We start from the raw sequence: 18,167 nt of genomic DNA, 5'->3' as shown, positions 1-18,167 counted from the left end.
ATGATGCCAATCCTTGGAGCATTGTGCTTCTCACGCCCTTTGTCATTAAACTAATCACCACACACAGCTGAGCATTTACATCTTTCCCAAAGTCTGTAAGTGAACTCATTAAGTTTAAACTATACTGAAAGCTCTTTGAGAGGGGGGTGCGGTGGCGCAGCAGGTTTGGCCTGTGCCTTCTCTTGGGTGGGCCTGGGGTTCGAGTCAAGTTTGGGGTGCCTTGCAATGGACTGGCGTCCCGTCCTGGGTGCGTGTCTCCTCCTCCTCCAGCCCTGCACCCTATGTTGCCGGGCTAGGCCCTGGCTTGCTGCTACCCCACCTGGGACAAGCGGTTTCAGACTGTGTGTGTGTGTGTAAGCACTTTTTGCGCAGCATACGTATGTTTCTTTGGATGAAACATCTGCCAAATTAATAACTGTACATTTAAACGTATAGGGTATGAACAAAAGAAGAGAAGCCACATGAAAATTTGGTCTTCACTTTCCAGTAACTAAATCTCAAATACAATCACAGCTATAAAGGTGAGTTATCTCATGTTGATCACCAGTTAGCAGCATGTTCCAGCTATGAAAAATCTTTGATATGTCAGTTCACTGCAACAGGGCACCTAATAGACTTCTAAAGGGGTCAAATAGTCGGTGTCCGAATTGCAGGTGCAGCAGTCAGAAAAACGGCAGAATTATTAATTTTGTCAAGGGGAAAAGTCTCAAAAATAATGAAATCATATGGCAAACATGGACAACCTGCATCAGCAAAGAGGAACAGCGGTCGCGAGCGGAAGTTCACCGACACCGGAGGACAGATACTTCAAGGGATACTTGCTAAATACCCCAAAAGTACACACTCAAAAATTACCACAGGACTGAATCAGCACCTCTGCGACCCAGTCGTAACAAGAACCGTACATTGGGAGCTTCACTAAGCTGGAAATCACAGCAGGCCTGCCATTGAGAAACTGCCCATAACCAAGACTGTCACACAGAGAGGAGACCCCTGAGAAATGGAAAGGATAATATGGTCTGCTGAGTCATATTTCACCCTATTCCCTACATCCAGATGGGTTTATGTTTGGAGAAAGAACATGTGTCCTTTGGTTATCAGACCATAGTCACCAGTGTCATGTTCTGCGCTGTCATGTGCTGGAGAGGAACATCTCTGCTGATGAGACCCACAGACTCGACCTCCTTGTAAAGAAAGCAGGTTCTATCGTGGTGCTGAGCCCTGACTCAGTGGAAGTGGTGGCAGAGAGCAGGATGAGGAGGAAGTCAGAGTCCATTACGAACAATGGCTCACATCCCCTCCAAGAAGCGATCGCCACGAGCCCCTTTAGTCACCGGATCGTTCGGTTGCGGAGCACAAAGAGGCACTCTGGGAACCTACTCGGCAGCAGCCGTCTGGCCCCCTAAAGCCAGTCGAGGGCCTGTTGGCTCCTCGAAGCAGACGAGTGCATTGAGTCGCTGCAATGGGCTAATTTTTTATTATATAGTACAATGTGCAATTTGTAAATGTTGATTTTATTTCTTACTAACTTTATTTATTGGTATACTGTAACTGCACACTTTGCTGCAGTGTTGAGCTGCTATGCGTTGATGTGATCCTTGCAGAAATTCATAAAGTATTATCCTATGCCATCCTATCCGTACGCAAGTTACAGTGCTCTGGAGTGCGTCCTGGAAGCGCAGGGCGTGAGGCAGTGCACCCTGGACAGGACGCCAGTCGATCAGGGCAACGACACACGCTCGTTCGCTCACACTTAGAGCGCGGGGCAATTCAGAGCCACGCAGTTGCTTGAGATGCATGGGTAAGTTGAGGTAAAGTAGGTTATCTAACACAGCAAGCTGCTTTGGACACAGGTTTCAGACATATAGACGTTAAGAAGGCTGCGGGAGAGGTTAGGTGATGAACTGTGTTCCCCTCATCAGGGAGCCCAGCGGACGCATATTGGCCTCTATCGCTTTAAGAGGTGTGTGAGAGAGGGAGAAAGATTTAGCGAGTGTGTGTGTGTGTAAGTGTAAGTGACAGACGGTGGGGGGAGAGAGAGGTTCGAGTGCGCTCCAGGAGGGGAGTTATTCGGGGAGATATTTGTGGAGGGATCCAGGGGAAGAAGAGGGGGAAGAGGAAGGACGGAACAGAGGGGACGAAGCGCATATTGCAACTTCCAGAAGGATCCTCCTGTCGATCGGCGTGTAGCGCTGCTTTTTGACATCACTAGAAGCAACACTTTTTGTATTCACACTGCTGCCGATTTTTCATTACCTCATTCAAAGGACAAGAATAGAATAGAAGAAAAAAAAAAAAAAAATCCACCGAGGTCTGTTAGAGACATTAGGCCGTTCCAGAGAGTGGCCACTTTTCTATTCCACACGAGCAATAGGAGCACGGAGGGCGGAAAACGCGGCACGCGCTGCGCCCGCGAACAACAGTCCGCACATTTTCACTGATATATTATATTTTTTTGTAGAGAAGAGCCGCGCGAGCAGGACTTGGCATTTCAGCCGGGTCTATATTTTTATGGTTCGCGGTGAACTGTAATTGTTATTACTGTTTTTATTCATCATCAGAGGTGCCCAGTGTGCCATGCACATCTGCCGCACAGGAACAATAGCGGGCCGCGCGTTCTGAGGTATTTATTCAGGCGGAGATATAGGGACTTAAAGACGGCGAGGAGAAGGAGGAGGAGGAGAAGAAGGAGAGCAACGGGCGGAGAGCGTCTCCCTGCGGACCTCGGCGGAGCATGGCGGCCGTGACGAGCCCGGAGTCGAGCCCCCAGCCGCGCGTCTACTTCCAGACGCCTCCCGGGGGCGAGGAGAGCGAGGTGCCCGTTCGCAAGCAGGGCCGCGTCACGGTCAAGTACGACCGCAAGGAGCTGAGGAAGCGCCTCAACCTGGAGGAGTGGATCATCGAGCGGCTCACCGAGCTCTACGACTGCGAGGTAGCTAACGCGGTGCCACAGGACGCCGGTCCCCGGGCTTTGAGCCTTTTTTTGTGTCATGTTTCTGTCCGCCTCATGCACACGAGACGCCGGGGCTGAAACGAGCCGCGTCCCCGTGGCGGATAATAATAATAAAGAGGCGCGGTGTACAGTAGTGCGAGTGGTTAGAAGGACGAGGCGGTATATGTGATTATGTGGCGTTTAAATATGGATACTGAGTGACACTGGCGCGTGACACGCACGGCAGCGTCGCGAAGCCGCGCTCCTGCTCGTATCATATGGACGCCGCGGTTTGAATAGCGTCGCGCGCGCGCGCGTGCGTGCTTGCGCGTGCCTTTTTGAACCGCGTTCGGCCGAATCCGTTCCACACTTCAGTTTTGTTGCCACGGTCTATTGTCCGCATTTAGGATCAGGCTCGTGACAGTCATGCCATGGGATTGGGAGGGAATGCGATCGAAGGCCACAGGGGGAAGTTGAGGAGGAGCACAAAGGGATGTGTTGAGTCAAACATCATCGCTGTCCTGGGAATAAAGACCGGCTTTTATGTGGCAACATACGCGAGTGATACTGCAATCAGAGGAAAAAAAATAGAAAGGTTGATGAGAGGAAAGAATGGGGGACGGGGTAATCGCACACACGTGAAAATGAGAAAGGGGAATGAGGGGATGGAGATGGAGGTGTGATGGAGAAAGGCCGGCGGCATCTGTGACAAAGGGAGGGAGCATGTGGACAAGGGGCTTCTCCGTCCTCCACGCTCTGCCCCCCGGATCCCTCATCCGCTCTTTGCCGTCACCCTCCTTCGCTTCTGGGGCCAGCGTTCCTCCTTGAGGCCCAGCGAGAAGAATGTGCTGGACACCATCCGGAGCTCCCCCCGTTAAAATGTCCCTGTAGGAAATGACTTGTGTGCGGCGGGAAGGATGCTGCGTGGGCCTTCAAGAAAGGTCCTCAGGTGGTCCTGAGATGCTGCTGAGATGGTGGTTGGAGCTCATTTCTCCACATGTCCAGAGTGATAGCCTCAGCATTGGGGTTTGTGATTGATGATCTGGACAGAGCAGAGATGGACCTTTCAGCATGGTTAACTATGGTTACGTATGGTCTAGCATGGCTCAGCATGGTTTGGCGTGGTGTAATACGGTTTGATATGGTTCGGAGTAGTTTATTATCGTGTGGGAGAGGTCTTTCTAGGTGCAGCACTGAAGCTCAGTCTATGAGCTGCTGCCTCTGGATTTGGAGGTTGCAGTTGCAATCCCACCTCCTGCTGTAGGACCCTTGAGAAAGGCACCTACTCTAAATTGCTCCAGTAAAAATGATCCTGCTGATAAATCACTAAATCCTTGAAGGCTGTCGGAACCTACCTTGAAATGATGAGGAATTGAATCATGCACCCGGAAGATGGCTTAGAATGGGGAACGGGGGTCTTGAGAAATGTGTGAGGGGCACTCTGTGCAGACTCGCAGTGGACATTTTTGCTGAACTTTTACCAAGGTTTTGTTTTAAAACTGTGTTGTGGCCGAATCTACAAATCGAAGCAAAGTCTTCGGTGAAGGTAATGGCACCAGCTTGCTGATTCTGTGTTGTGTAAAAGCCAGATTTGCTTTGTAGGAGTGTTTTCATCGTAAACAGTGTCCATAGTCACAAAGAAGACAAAGCAGACAAGGGACAAATAGAGAAGAGGAAGATGAGAGGAAGCTGAAATCCATGAAAGAAATGATCATTGTAAAAAGGTAATTATTAATGTGGATCAGTCTTTATAAGAAGAAAATAAGTTAATAGGAGGAGGGGTGGAAGTGTTTGGAGGGAGGCCCAGCGACTCGCTGTGTGTCAGCAGCTGCACTTCAGAGCTCCGGCTCGGCCCTTTAGAAACCGCGTTTTGTGATCACTGCACATACGTATTGTTCATTGTTTACTTTTTTCACATTAGACGCATTCTTGCCATTTTGCTTTTCTTCTCCGCCACATATAAACCATCCATTGTCAGTAAGCACTTTTCGAGCGCAGGGTCATCTCGGTCCAGAGCCTGTCCCAGAAGCACAGCGTGTGAAACCGGGTATATCCTGGATGGGACGCTAGTCTATCGGTGGGATATCGCAAACGCACATTCACTCACACACACTACGGTCAATTTAGTGTCGCCGGTTCGCCAAGCCTGGGACATTTAAAAGCAAAACCAGCTGAGAAAAATATATTTAAAGACTTTGCGCAGATTGCAAGGAAAAAAGTTCACAAACTACAGGGTAGGAAGAGGTCAACAAACCAGCGCCTTTTAGATAAGAGGGATTTTCTTTGCGAAAACCCCCGATTGCTTGTGAATTGGGAATAGCTGCCATTCCTCGGCAGTGAATGACGCTCCTTCCTGTGCGCTGGGAACGGCTCGCTCTCCCGGGGACTGAGAATGACTCTCGCTCCGCAGCGTTGCAACCGGCCCTCTGACTCAGAAGAAGCAGTTCCAGGTTTTGCAGCTGCAGCCTCCCTCACCCCCGGCCGTCAGCTGCTGATGCTATGTCTCCGTCACCTGTGCGTGAGACGCGGGGCCTGCGCTTGGAAACCGAAATCGGCGCTACTTCGTCTCCGCCGAGCTTCCTAAACTGCGCTCGCCGCGTTCTGCAGTGAAATCTTCTAAAAGGACCACCAAATGCAGACTTAAAAATATACACATACCAGAAAAGTATTGCGTCAAATGCTGTGTACCGAACAAATAATTAAATCGGCAGTTTCATTAATGCATTTTTTTTTAATCAGACACCCTTAATTTGGGAAAGCTTTGTAATTCTGAGAGAGAAAATAAGTGGTTACGTGTTGTGCAAAGCAGTAATAACGTGACTGTAAACACATTCATACTATGATGCTCCACAGGCAGACTAGCGACCGTGAGACATCGTGTTTTTCTGTGACTGAAGATAGAATACCTCATGTTATAATTAGAATATCTAGCATTTTTATATTTATTGTGTGAATTGTCTTAACGTGCTTATTCTTAAAATACAGGTTGAGCATGTCTCATAGCATATTTGCTATGTTATTCACCTGTCTTGCCTTCCACTTCAGGGTTAGTACTTGTAGTGGTTAGAGCTGCTGCCATTGAACTCACGGTCGCAGGTTTGAATCTCACCTCCAGCTGTAGTACCCTTAAGCAAGGTACTTACCCTAAAAATTACTATAGTAAAATTACCTGGCTGTATAAATGGGTAAATAACTTAGTAGATTAACACTGTAAATGTAGTAGGGCTGGATTGTGATGGGAATCTCCCTTTCATTGTGCTGATAAGGGAGTTAAAATACTTTCGCTGATTAGTTGCATTAGAAAAAAGCCAATAATAACATCGGTTTGTGGATGTTGTTCCTAAATGCTGAATATTAAACTGCGAATTAACTCCTCAGTTTGGTGCCCTTCTTTACTGTCCAGTCATATCCTTTTGGGCAGTGGGATGGGGAGTTCCTCCAGTGTCTGAACACTTCTGTCTAAGGGCACATTCTGGACTATTTCCATAAGTAAATGTACTGGGGTGTATGGTTCCACAGTCGGATCTAATTCTCTGAAACTGTGTTTTTTTTTTTTTTTTTTTGTGGTTAACGTGTAACTGTAGGTTTGTAAACCCTATTTCCCACCTAACACTATCATTTATGATTAATAATTCACCCAGAATCCAGTGTTGGGCAAGTATGCGTGTGTGTGCATACGTCTGTTTGCGTGCGCCAGGTTTGGGGAGCGGACAGAATAACGGCCCTTAACAGCAACTTGCTGGAGCGCTACTGTGGTCAAAAGCTTCACATGACCATCTAGACTGATCAATTGTATTATTGATTGCTTGGGTATGTGACCCAAAGTCAAGGGTGCTGGGGAGTTTGGGCGTCAGTCTCAAAAAAGGAAAATGCCTCTCAAAAAATGCATTGGCATCTGCCCAGTAGTGATCCAGTTGTATATTCCTATTATTCATGGTCAAATTTGGATGGTTTATAGCATTAAGCATTTTTTGGCTATATTATTATTATGAGACTGTGCTCATTGCTCACATTTGGGTTGTCAGTTGTACAGACTGCTTCATTATGTGTCCACTAGCAAATCTCAGCCTTTTTAATTATGTGCCTGCTATGGAATGGAAAGCTTTGGGTGTCGAGCATGTGCCACGTCTGTTGGACTGGTTTCTGGTGTCTCATCTCAGCTTGAGGCATGGTGTGAAAGCGCTGGGGGGAGGACAGATAGCTGTTAAGAAAAGCCAGCGTCAGTTCCAGAAGGCTTCCCTCAGCCACAACGGTGGCACCACTTGGCTCTGAGGATTCACGTCTTCTCCCTGTAACCCTGCACCTCACACCTGGTAGCTAGAAACAACCATCTGTGAATTTACAGGTGGGTACGGGGACAGGCGTGGGGATTTGGGTTTGGGACGAGGGACAGGGGATAGGCTAGGAGTAGGCCATACGCGGGTGGATGTGAAAGCTCATGAATCTGTGTGTGGTTCTATCACTTAAAGAAAAGTAAGTATCAATGATAGCTGCACTGAAATTATTTGTTCAGGGTGATAGTATAGATTATATATGAATATTATAAATAATAATATACTATTAATACTGATAACTATAATCCTCAAATCCAGTTGGACTGCTGCTCCTCTTGACGGCGTACATAAAGAGTTGGTCGTGGGTTTCAGACCAGTGGCGTTGAGCAGAACAAGACTGTGCAACGGTTTGTTTCATTATATGAAGTCATTGTCAATTATTTCGTAGACTTCCCTGTCTCGAACTCCTTTCCCCCTTTACACATCCTCCCCCATCCCCCCGCCAGTCCCTCTGAGTCACGCAGGTTTGACAGGAAGTCGATGAAATTGTGTGGATTAACCCTGAGAAGTGCAGCTGTGGATCTGAGGCTCGGTGTCCTGCAAGGCCTCTTCTCTAATAACCGTTAACTACTGTTGCTACCAATAGGCTTTTTCCAGCTGTCTTTGTATCTTACAGGAAATGTGTAAGTGATCAGGCCTGAGGACAGACGCCGAACTGGAGTAGCTGAACTGAACGGGAACCCACAGAGGAGTTCTCTCCCTCCTTTCAGCTCTCCTGTGTCGGGTTTGACCGCTGCGGGGGACTGGGGTTCGGTCCGTTTGTTGTCGGAAAGCCTGCAGCCTCAAGATGAGTGGCCGTGGGGTCGGTTGACCGCTAGGCCGTGCAGCCACGCTCCCGCCCTTCACCTCGTTTTCTGAGCCAGCCCCTCATCCTATGCTCCCCCTGCCTCGTCGCGTGGTGCTTCCTCCAAAGGCATGAAAGCGCACGCGTGTGTGTGAGAGAGAGCAATCAGGAGGAATAGAGACAAGCTGACAAAGAGAGCGAGCGCTGAGCACTTCACCGCCGCAACATGTTCGTGTGCGGACCGGGCCTGTCTCGGCGTTGCGCTGCCGGTGGGCCGTGGCTGAGTGCACGGCTTTCGCTGTGCTGTGAAATCCTGCTCACCGCAAGTGTCTAAACCGCGACAGGATCCTACGAGTGACTTTTTTTTTTTTTTTTCCCCCTGTGATCACGTCAGTCGTTTCATGTGGAGCTGCAATGCGTGTTATGGATTGCCTGTAATTGAGCGCATGTGTAGTCAATTAGAGCGTACATGTCCGCGCGACACGCAATACGGCGTGTGATCGCTGGTGACGTCGCGCTCTTTGGCGCTAGGTCCAGCATCTGTGGCGGTCTTGGGTCCGAATCCCAACCTCAAGGGGCTGCTAAAGCTGGAACCTTGTATCTAACGGTTATGAAGTCTTGAATGAAGGAGTGTGAGGAGTAAGTACACCTTGTTTCCAGCTTAGCCTCGAGTCCGCCAGCCCTGATCTGCCCCTTCCTGTTCCAGCACCATGCCGACGCTCCTCCTCTCTGCCCGCTCCTTTGAGGAGCTCTTCGCACTTGTTCACGTGTTTGATCTGTGCTCCCAGCAGTCTCCATCAGCACACATTCACACACATTTCTTCTAAGACCACACGTGCCTCCGCAGACTGTGGGTTTGCTTGCCGCTCTCAGCAATGAGATGATCTGCTGCAACCTGCACGGATGTGCTCTGACTTTCATTTGTCCCTTTTAAAGGTGTTCACTTTAAATGCGGCTCCTGCTAAGAACATTATTGCTGCGAACCTCGGTCTTTGAGATGACCGTGGCTCAGTGGCTTTGTCTCGCTGGGTCCTTAAGTTGCTCAGACACTCATCTAGAGCTAAGTACCAGTAGAGCTCATGTCTCGCAGCACGTGGGATGTGCTTTCGGACATGGGTTTCAATTCAGTTCAGTCCGTGTGGGGTTTGCATGTTCTCCCCTTGTTCATGTGGATTGCCTCTGGGTACTCTGGTTGCCCCCCACAGGCCAAAGATGTGTTTCAGGTGCATCAGGGATGGTAAATTGCCTGACTCTAAATTAGTGTGTGTATGTGTTACACTGCTCTGCTGTACAGAAGGGCGAATAATCATAGGGAGTTTACCGTAGTGTATGTAAAGTCACTTTGGACCAAAGCCGAGGGCTAATTAATGGTCGTTGTACATCGTATTGAAGAATGAATAAATGTAAATGTTCTCATATTAAGCACTGATACATAAAACCCATGCTGTCGCCACTGTTTTTCTGCGTTTATACATGTTAGTCAGTGCCCTGTGCACACTGTTATGCACAGTCCAGTTGCTTTCCGATGACTGTGCGAGCTCCTGGGTTTGGTGGCTGTGGGGGTTTGGAGCCAGCGACCCTCAGGTGCTCACAGGGCTGTGCGCTCTCTCTCCGTGCTGCCGCTGTAATGTGGCTCAGGCTGACGTCGTAACTGACTTGCTCCCATACTGTCATTTTACATCCACTCGAACTGCAGTGGCCTGTGGACACACATTCCTCGGCCTTGTGTCACACCTCCCATCTCCCTCAATTACACACACGCAGACGTATGAATCCACACTAACTCCATCAATCAGTCACTTAGTCCCTTATGGACTCAGAATACCTTTTTCTTTTTGTCTCTCTTCGTTATGCACGCACGCACACACACACACACACACTGCTTACTCACTCAAGTGCCTCTCTCTCCAGCTCACCGAGGAACCCTAGCTCGCTTCCTGTCTGCACACGGGGGGCACATGCAGACGGGACTTTGAGAGCCGCTCCTCTCTGATGTTGGGATTGTGATTCGGTGGGAACAGTCGCTCCGCACGCTTCCAACCGGGTCTTTGCTCTACGCGTGTGCCCTCGTACCTTGTGCCGCCGCCGCTGCTGGATTTATATGTGGTTCATTAACAATCAGATTGTTCACAGCTTCTGCTTTGATTGGGACTTCAGTGCCATTACAGTTTACTGTGATGTGGGGTGTGACCTTTCTTTGAGTTGCTGGATTTAGGCTTACTGTCCTAAGTGTAAGGTGGTGGTATTATTTGATTTATCCATTATTTATTTATTCATCCGTTTAACAGACATTCTTCTCCAATACTTTACCCATTTATACAGCAGGGCCATTTTTATTAGAGTAATTCAAGGTAAGTAGCTTCTTCGAGAATACTACAGCAGGAGAGGGAATTCAAACCTGGATCCTTCTAGTGGAAGGTGACAGCGCTAACCTGTGCTGCCACACGAAAGACAGCAATGATAGAAATCAGGAATTTGGAGGAAGACGGTGGAAAAACTAAAATTGAAGGTGCGTGTGCGCGCACGCACGCACGCTGGCGCAATGTTTAAAGCACGCATGTTGCGGCATGCTTCTCTGCTTTGGTGCCTTTCTTGTTGCTGTGTTTGATTTTCCTGTTCAACCCACACACATCCTCCGTCTATCAGTCCCTCCTATCCCGGGCTGCCAGCACATGCTGGCCACATGTCCTGTGGAACATTCTTTAAAGCTCTCACACACACCACCACCACCACCCCCCGCTGCCGCCTCATCCTTATACTACAGCGTACACTGGCTGCCCCAGGAGCTCTCTCGGGAACACACACAGACAAACATGCACGCGCACGCACACACACACACACACACACACACACACAAAGAAACAAATGGTGCTCTTAATCCAAAGACTTTTAAGTTCCTTAACTGGCCACATCCGCTTACCTTCACTGTCCTTTCCGCACTTACTGTGCTTACCCTGTCCCACGCCAACCCCCACCCCGGCTCTTTGAGGGAGCACACACACACACAAAGGCAGGATTCCGCTGCTGTTCTTGTGGACAGTGTGGATGGCAAGTACACGTCTTTGTCAATGTGACTGTGTGTTAGAGAACAGACAGGTTAGTGTGGCTCTGCTGTGTTGAGTGTGTGAGAGAGAGAGAGAAAGAGTGAAAGAGACAGGGAGAAGAAGGAGTCTCTGTCAGTGTGTGTTGGCTGCAGGAGCAGGTGCACTGACAGCTGCTCTGGGCAACCCGGGTCTGAGGACTGGGGGAGTATAGAGAAATTGTTTGAGTCAAAAATGGGACGGAGATAGGTGGGGGCGAAATACAGGAAAGAGAGAGCATTGACGAGGGGGGGTATGTAACGTAAACCAACATCCACTGAAGGTATGAGAAACACGCTGACTTTCGTTGTGTCCAAGGTCCAATGTGTTTTTTTTTTTGGGGGGGGGGGCGGGTTTTTTTGTTTTTAAATACTCATCTGAAAGGAGTCAATAGGAAGAGTACACAAAGACAGCACCATAAAGGGAGTGTGTTTCACAAGTGGCTCAGAGAGAATGGCCAAGGAAGCTGTTTTTGTGCATATGTACATCTCACACACACACACACACAGTCCAGCTCATCTTGATGGCAGAGGGAGGATTGATGGGAACAGAGAAGCACTGACTTCTAACCACAGTCCATCGCAACTGACAATTTTGCTTTAAGTGGAGACTAAAGGGGGGAAGCAGACGGACCCCGGGGGGGGTGGTGAGGGCTGGCTCTCCAACGGGGTAATTAGAGCGCTCGGCAGCGAAAAACAGTGTATTTTTAACTTTGGGGAGAGGAAGGAAGCTGCATGGGGAGAAAAAACGGACAGCAGCCGATAGAGACCAGAGGGACAAATAAAAATAGCCAGAGGGGTAGAGGAAGGAGGAATGCGAAACGGAGACAGGCAGAGAAAGTGTGTAGAGCTGCGGACGTGACGTAAGAATAAAGTGGACATGTAAGAGGACAGTAGGACAAATATGGTGGAGTTGCTCTGGTGGCCCAGGCGTGAACTCGCCACTCGTGTTTTTCTTTCAAACTGTGACTACTGGAGCGTCGAGCAGCTATTGGAGTACCACGGTCGGTCGGCCGGCCAGACGTCTCAGGCGCAACAGGCCACAAGAGTGAGTCAGTGCTGCTCTACTTCTAAAAAGGGCACTAGTCTGACGCAGTTGTGTCCCGCGCTGGAGAGGCTCGAACGGGAAAACGCAGGCAAACTCAACTTGTGCGCCATGCAATCCGCGTTGGCGAATCCATTCGGTGGACGGCTCGTTGGGTGCGGCCCAGCGGTGCTCTCCCAAAATGCGTCACCGTCAACAGTATGTGGTCGTGGGCTTCGCGGCCCAAAGCAAGAGGGAGCGTAGGGTTCGCCGCTCAAGGCCAGCCGTTGGAAACTAAAACTTTAGCGATACCAAGTGCAGAGTACGTCAGCTTGGAACTCCTGAGAGGCATCCATGGAGCATCCAGGAAATCACACACCTAGTGGTTAAACTCTGCAGTGCACTACTTTGTCTGGCACTGTGTTTTACAGACGCTGCGTATTACCGTCCTCTTCATTCAGCAGGGCTGGACGTTGGTTTCGCAGAAAGTGGCCTCATTGCCTTTGAAGGGTTTGGGGTGATAGAAGCAGGTGGCATTTAGAGTGCATCCACAGGGGTGTGTGTGTGTGTGTGTGTGTGTGTGTGTGTGTGTGTGTGTGAGCGTGCGCTTGATATGCATTCCGATTCTCGGAAAGTGTCACTCGCTGGATTAACTCCCAAACGTTGTTGGCGCTGCAGGCTTGACTTTGGGACTTACAGATTGTGCTGCTGTTGTGCAAAAAACACACCGTCTGGGGCCTTTCCTCTTAGTTCTGTTTCTCCTCTGTCTCTTCCTCCTCACCCTCACATGTCCATTAGGAAGAGGCCATCCCAGAGCTGGAGATTGACGTCGACGAGCTGCTGGACATGCCCAGCGACGGGGACCGAGCCACCAGGGTGAAAGTATGACCTGCCGTTTCGCTGCTGGGTCCATCTTTGAAAAGTGTGGTGGAATCTTGTGCAGGAGAAGACGTCCTGAAACATGAGAATTTCGTGTGATTAACGGTGAAATACGTAGAATTTTCGAGGATTGAAGAACATTTTTGTACTTGTAGACTTAGTAGTCACATTTGTACTTAACCCTCTCACCCCATGTTCTAAACACACACACACACACATTTTCAGAACCGCTTGTCCCACACGGGGTCGCGGGGAACCGGAGCCTACCCGGCAACACAGGGCGTAAGGCCGGAGGGGGAGGGGACACACCCAGGATGGGACGCCAGTCCGCCGCAAGGCACCCCAAGCGGGACTCAAATCCTAGACCCACTGGAGAGCAGGACCTGGTCCAACCCACTCCACCACCACGTCCCCCGTTTTCTAAACAATGAATTGTGAATTTCCAAAGATACGATTTTCCAGATAATTTATTTGCTTTTATTCATTTCTAATATTTCTTTGTATTTTGGAACGAAAGTGACCTTCATTTCCACACCCAGCCTTTAGCTGGCAGCAAAACCTACTCAAACAGTACAGGAGTGTGATGGCGCCCTTGTTCGACTCCACAGTGTTCACACCTCCGTCTGCTGTTCACAAGTGTGTGATCAATGACACACACACGCTGCACACGTTTATGGGATGGAACGATAAAAATGATCATTAAGTAGGTGTTTGAGTACGTATTTTTTTCAGCCTCTTTAAATGAGTTTTCATGTCGATTGTGGTTTTAATTAATGTTAAAACATTTTCGTATACAGTCATCCTCCAAGATGCACTCATTTGAGTTGCAACGAGTTTCATTTAATACAACTTTGGCCTACCCAGAAATTTCCCAACATTTACAAGGACCAAATCTGGATTTTGCACCCCTCCCGACAGCTGTGCGGAGTGAGACGTTTACATTTATTCATTTGGCAGATGCCTTTCTCCACAGCAATGTGCAGTGATGATTAACTCATATTTGGCTGACACCTTTGTCTAAAGTCACTTACAGTGCTAGTTACACTGTAGTGAACTCCTTACAATCATTCACACATTTATACAGCAAAACAATGAAACACACACATATATAATGAGCAATTGAAAGTCACCAGTTCAACTGAGACGGGTGCAGATTTATTCACAAGGTGGCATTACTTCAAGGTGGGGGAAACTTTTCTAGCATTACTTGATCTTTTCAGAATCTATCCCATAAATAAATCGAGGGATGTCTGTGTTATTGACCTTTAGATTGTGAGGATATTCAAGAATGTTGGAAGAGGCTGGAAGCTTCGAAGCTTGTATACGACTACGGGACGAATTGCTGTGGGAGTTTGTTGAAATGACAGATTTTTTCCCCCAGTAATTTTAAATGAATCAGCGTTGTTCACAAAACTAATGAAATGGGTTTTACAGGGGAAAAAAAGTTAAGCAAATAACTTAAGGGAGGTCTGCATTATTAAGATTTTATTGATTTTGAATTGGTGGTAAAAGTGAATTTGGATTTACGAACAACCCAAGGTGCAAACAGACTTCCAATACCAACTGTGTTTGAAAGATAAGGAGTCAGTGTAAGGTGAAAGATGGAAACATTTTAGAGCTTCCTTATTATAGTGTAATTGAACAAAAAGTCATCTAAATGAAGAAAATTTGTGTCCTAAAGTCTCCATTGTCTCCATTGTTTTGCAGGACTTGCTGGTAGACTGTTACAAACCTACTGACGTGAGTTTACGTTCATTCACTATGGTGGTGTTTTTTTCTTTTTCTTTTCTTTTAAAGCAAATTTACATTCTGGGCATGGTATGATGAACAGTATTCAAATAGGCAAGAGTTAATTTAAATGGTAAAGATAGCAAGAATGTTATGTTTACCATGCCTGAAGCAGGCCGCAGTATGGGGTGTGCAGTCTTTAAACTTGTCCACCGTGAAACAGTGGATTCGCATGCATGTTTCTTTTCTTTTCCTCTGTCCCTGCCCCAACCCCTCAACCCCCCGCAGGACTTTGTGGCTGAGCTCCTGGACAAGATCCGGGGCATGCAGAAGCTCAGTACACCCCAGAAGAAATGAGCGCCTCTCCCTCAACCCCTTGCTCCCCATAACTCTGCCCCTTGCCCCTCTAGCTGGAGAGGGCCAGTGGGAGGGTGGGTGCCGCGGTGGCTCCCACAATCCCTCTTTAAGGAGTGGGAGGAGTGAAGTGAGGAGTGCCACTGATCAGATTTTAAAAGCAGGGTTCATTTGCCTCATCTCGTTTAGCTTTGTTTAAGGGATTCAATTTGTTTGGATATCTATCTCTATCTTTTTTGCGTATCTGTATAGAAAAAGTGTGCGTATCGATGTGTGTACACATATGTTGAGACAGCGCGTGGATACTGGGAGGAGCAGAAGCGAGAAGGGGCCTGGGGCCTGGCTCCTGTCTGAGTGGCGACACAAAGCAGTGCAGTGTTCAGTTCTGTTAGCCCTGTCGTCATGCTCCGGGTGCTGCGCTCGCGCACGCGGGCCGGGGGGGAAGACGGCAACGTGGCCACTTCTCCGTCCGTGTCTTTTCCGTTCTCTCCCTCGCTTGCAGTAAAGGGCTTCATTAAGACTTCTTTTGTGCTCGTCTCTAATTAATGAATCATATGTTCCGTGGGTCTGCGTGTGGAGGTGTGATTTGGAGATGCATATGAAGCCCACGCCCAATGCTGCCATCCTCCCTACTCTCCGCACTCGGCGGGGGTGAAGGCCGGACAGCGGGCATGCTCTACGAATCCAGACGCATTCCGCATCACGGCTCCTCGCTTTGATCGCGCGCGGCTGTCTTGCCCGCCTTGCGCTCGCGCCACTAATCCGTGCAAGCGGGGAGAGAGCAGAATGCGGGAGGCCTTCCTTCGGTGTCAGGTCTCATCCCATCAGCCAGTCAGGCTGAGTTTTTGCTCTCTGTTTTGGAGGAGCACGAGCATATTATTCAGCGTAATAATATGAAATACAACTTAAGGAAAATATCTTTAAAAAGTGGGAGTGTATAAATGACTGTGATTTCATTTATGTGACTCAGAATATATTGTAAGATTTTAGTAATTTTATAATATATGCATTGAAGTGCATAAATGGGAGGATCGGTAATGGTATTTTTCGTTAGGCTCCGCATCTGTTGAACAAGCGTTTAAAATACAGACCTTTCAGTTTTGTATTTCAAAAGTGTCTTATTCGAAGGGGTTTACATACTTGCTATCCAACTGTGAGGCTCTTATGACCACAGATGCTGTGCGCACAGTAGACATGGAGAATATCATCCTCTCAAGGGGTTATTCCTTTCTGGCTGGGAAAAAAAATTTGGGAAAAGGGCAATATTGTGAAATCAGTTTTTTCAAAATGTTGAGATACGAGCATTTAGATTTAAATTTCAGCCTTTAGTAGACAACGGATTTTTTTTTTTCTCTCGACTCCTTTTTTTTTTGTATAATGTGAGCGTGGCATTTTTCCTCCAAAAGAGTGGCTAAGGAAAGAAGTTGCTGATTCAGTTCAAAATTCCCAATTTCTAGTTAGAAAAACTACGAAAAGGACAAATGTTTTTTCAGCTTCAGCACAGTAGTTTGTGATCTCTTTTCAAACACTGTAATCATGGGCGATTGTGGGCCTGTAAAGTAACCTATATTCCCCATTAAACATCCATTAACTAGTATTTAAAGCAATTAAAGTTAAAGAAAGACCTTTTTATTTGCTTACTATAGCAAAACAGATCTTAGTCCTGCAGTTTTTTTTTTTTTTTTTTTTTTTTGCCATAGATTCAATGCTTTATTCTAACGTTCGTGCAGTTTGCGCTATAGGGTCTTTTGGTGGTCTTTTGAAACATTAATATCTTGACCAGACGCGTGTGCGACAACGGAAGTCATGAAGGTTAGTAGCTCGTCCGGTAGGAAGGCTGACTGCAGAGTGAGGCACGGCCGGCCGGCGTTCCAAGAGCCGCGGCTGTTTTGTGACTCAGCTGCACTGAGTCATCCCGCGTCCGGTGACTACAGAGAGGTAGCTTGTGTCACAGGACCGCACAGGATTTACTAAGGAAACCAGCATGCTTGCATACACTCAGGGTCCTTGAGGGTTCGTGTGATCCCCACGCCGCCCCCCCCCCCCCCAGCCAGATTGAGACCACGCCCCCGCCACTCTCCGATTTTACTGAGCCCCGGGGGTGGGCCCGTGTAACGGGCCTGTGTAACTCGCCCGAACCGCAGGTGTGTGCATGAGTGCAGCTATTAAAGCATCGCGCCTCCCTGCCCCAGAGTCGCCCGCCCGTTGGAATCCCAGCCCTTCAGCTCCGGTCCAGCCCCACACGCCACAGAATGGAGCTGTGTACGTTGTGTCCCTGGTGACAGACTGGTGCCTTCCCCAAGTGCTCCATCTGCAGACTGCGGCCAGCGATGCTGACGCCCCATCGGTGCTACGCCAGTAATCCGGCAAAAAGCTACGTCCTCGTCAGAAATCGGCGTGAGCGGAGGAGAGGCTCGGAGCGTCCGCGCTACCACGAGGACTTCTTCCCGCTGTCCCCTTCCTCTTTCTCCTCTTCCTCGCTCCCCAGCTCTTCTCTTCCTCCCTACCTCCCTCCCTCCTTCCAGCGCTCATCTGCCCAGATGAGAGGCACATTTTTAAACAGACGTTGCCTTAGGTTTTATTTATGTTACACAAACCAAATAAAATGAAGATGTTCATCAATGACATGTAACGGACGAGAAGAGCAAATGGAATCATGGATGCTGCGGAGAACTCCAACGTCATCTTTATTGTTGCCATCGTTTGTGACAGACTTCATGTTTCTAGGAGTAAGGGTAGAATTTAGACCTCTATTCAGTACATTATTAGGTGCAAATATTAACATTTATTTGAATTGGTCAGTTTTTACCGGTGTTTACCAGATAGTGCTGTTGTTTCCTTTTTTTACTGTATGACAACTGCAAAAAAAAAAAAAAAAAAATTAGCACTGCTGTTTAGAGTTGTGTTTGAAAAAGAAACAAAAAGTTTATGTAGCAATATTAACTGTCCTTTTTCCCAATTTTGTTACACTTTTATGCAACTTTAATAAAAAGATGTTGAACTTGAGACACTGTTATGCTTTACTGTAAGCTGATCATTTAAAAAAAAAAAAA

General features: G+C 48.1%; 1 protein-coding gene across 2 annotated transcripts; it reads left to right on the top strand.

The window, feature by feature from the left end:
- Nucleotides 1-1,968: 1,968 nt before the first annotated feature.
- On the top strand, nt 1,969-16,801 carry ppp1r14bb (protein phosphatase 1, regulatory (inhibitor) subunit 14Bb). Of its 2 annotated transcripts, none has more exons than XM_018737450.2 (4): nt 1,969-2,932; nt 12,952-13,035; nt 14,740-14,772; nt 15,049-16,801. In XM_018737450.2, the coding sequence occupies exons 1-4, from the start codon at nt 2,735-2,737 to the stop codon at nt 15,115-15,117; spliced, it is 384 nt and encodes a 127-aa protein (XP_018592966.1). In that variant the 5' UTR covers nt 1,969-2,734; the 3' UTR covers nt 15,118-16,801. The 2 variants fall into 2 exon arrangements, with proteins under 2 accessions (XP_018592966.1, XP_018592967.1); XM_018737451.2 differs by lacking the exon at nt 1,969-2,932 and adding an exon at nt 11,761-12,177.
- The last annotated feature ends 1,366 nt before the right edge of the window (nt 16,802-18,167 follow it).

This window comes from Scleropages formosus, chromosome 13 (genome assembly GCF_900964775.1).
Source record: "Scleropages formosus chromosome 13, fSclFor1.1, whole genome shotgun sequence".
Classification (NCBI taxonomy): Eukaryota; Metazoa; Chordata; class Actinopteri; order Osteoglossiformes; family Osteoglossidae; genus Scleropages; species Scleropages formosus.
This window is presented reverse-complemented; position numbering and strand designations above follow the sequence as displayed.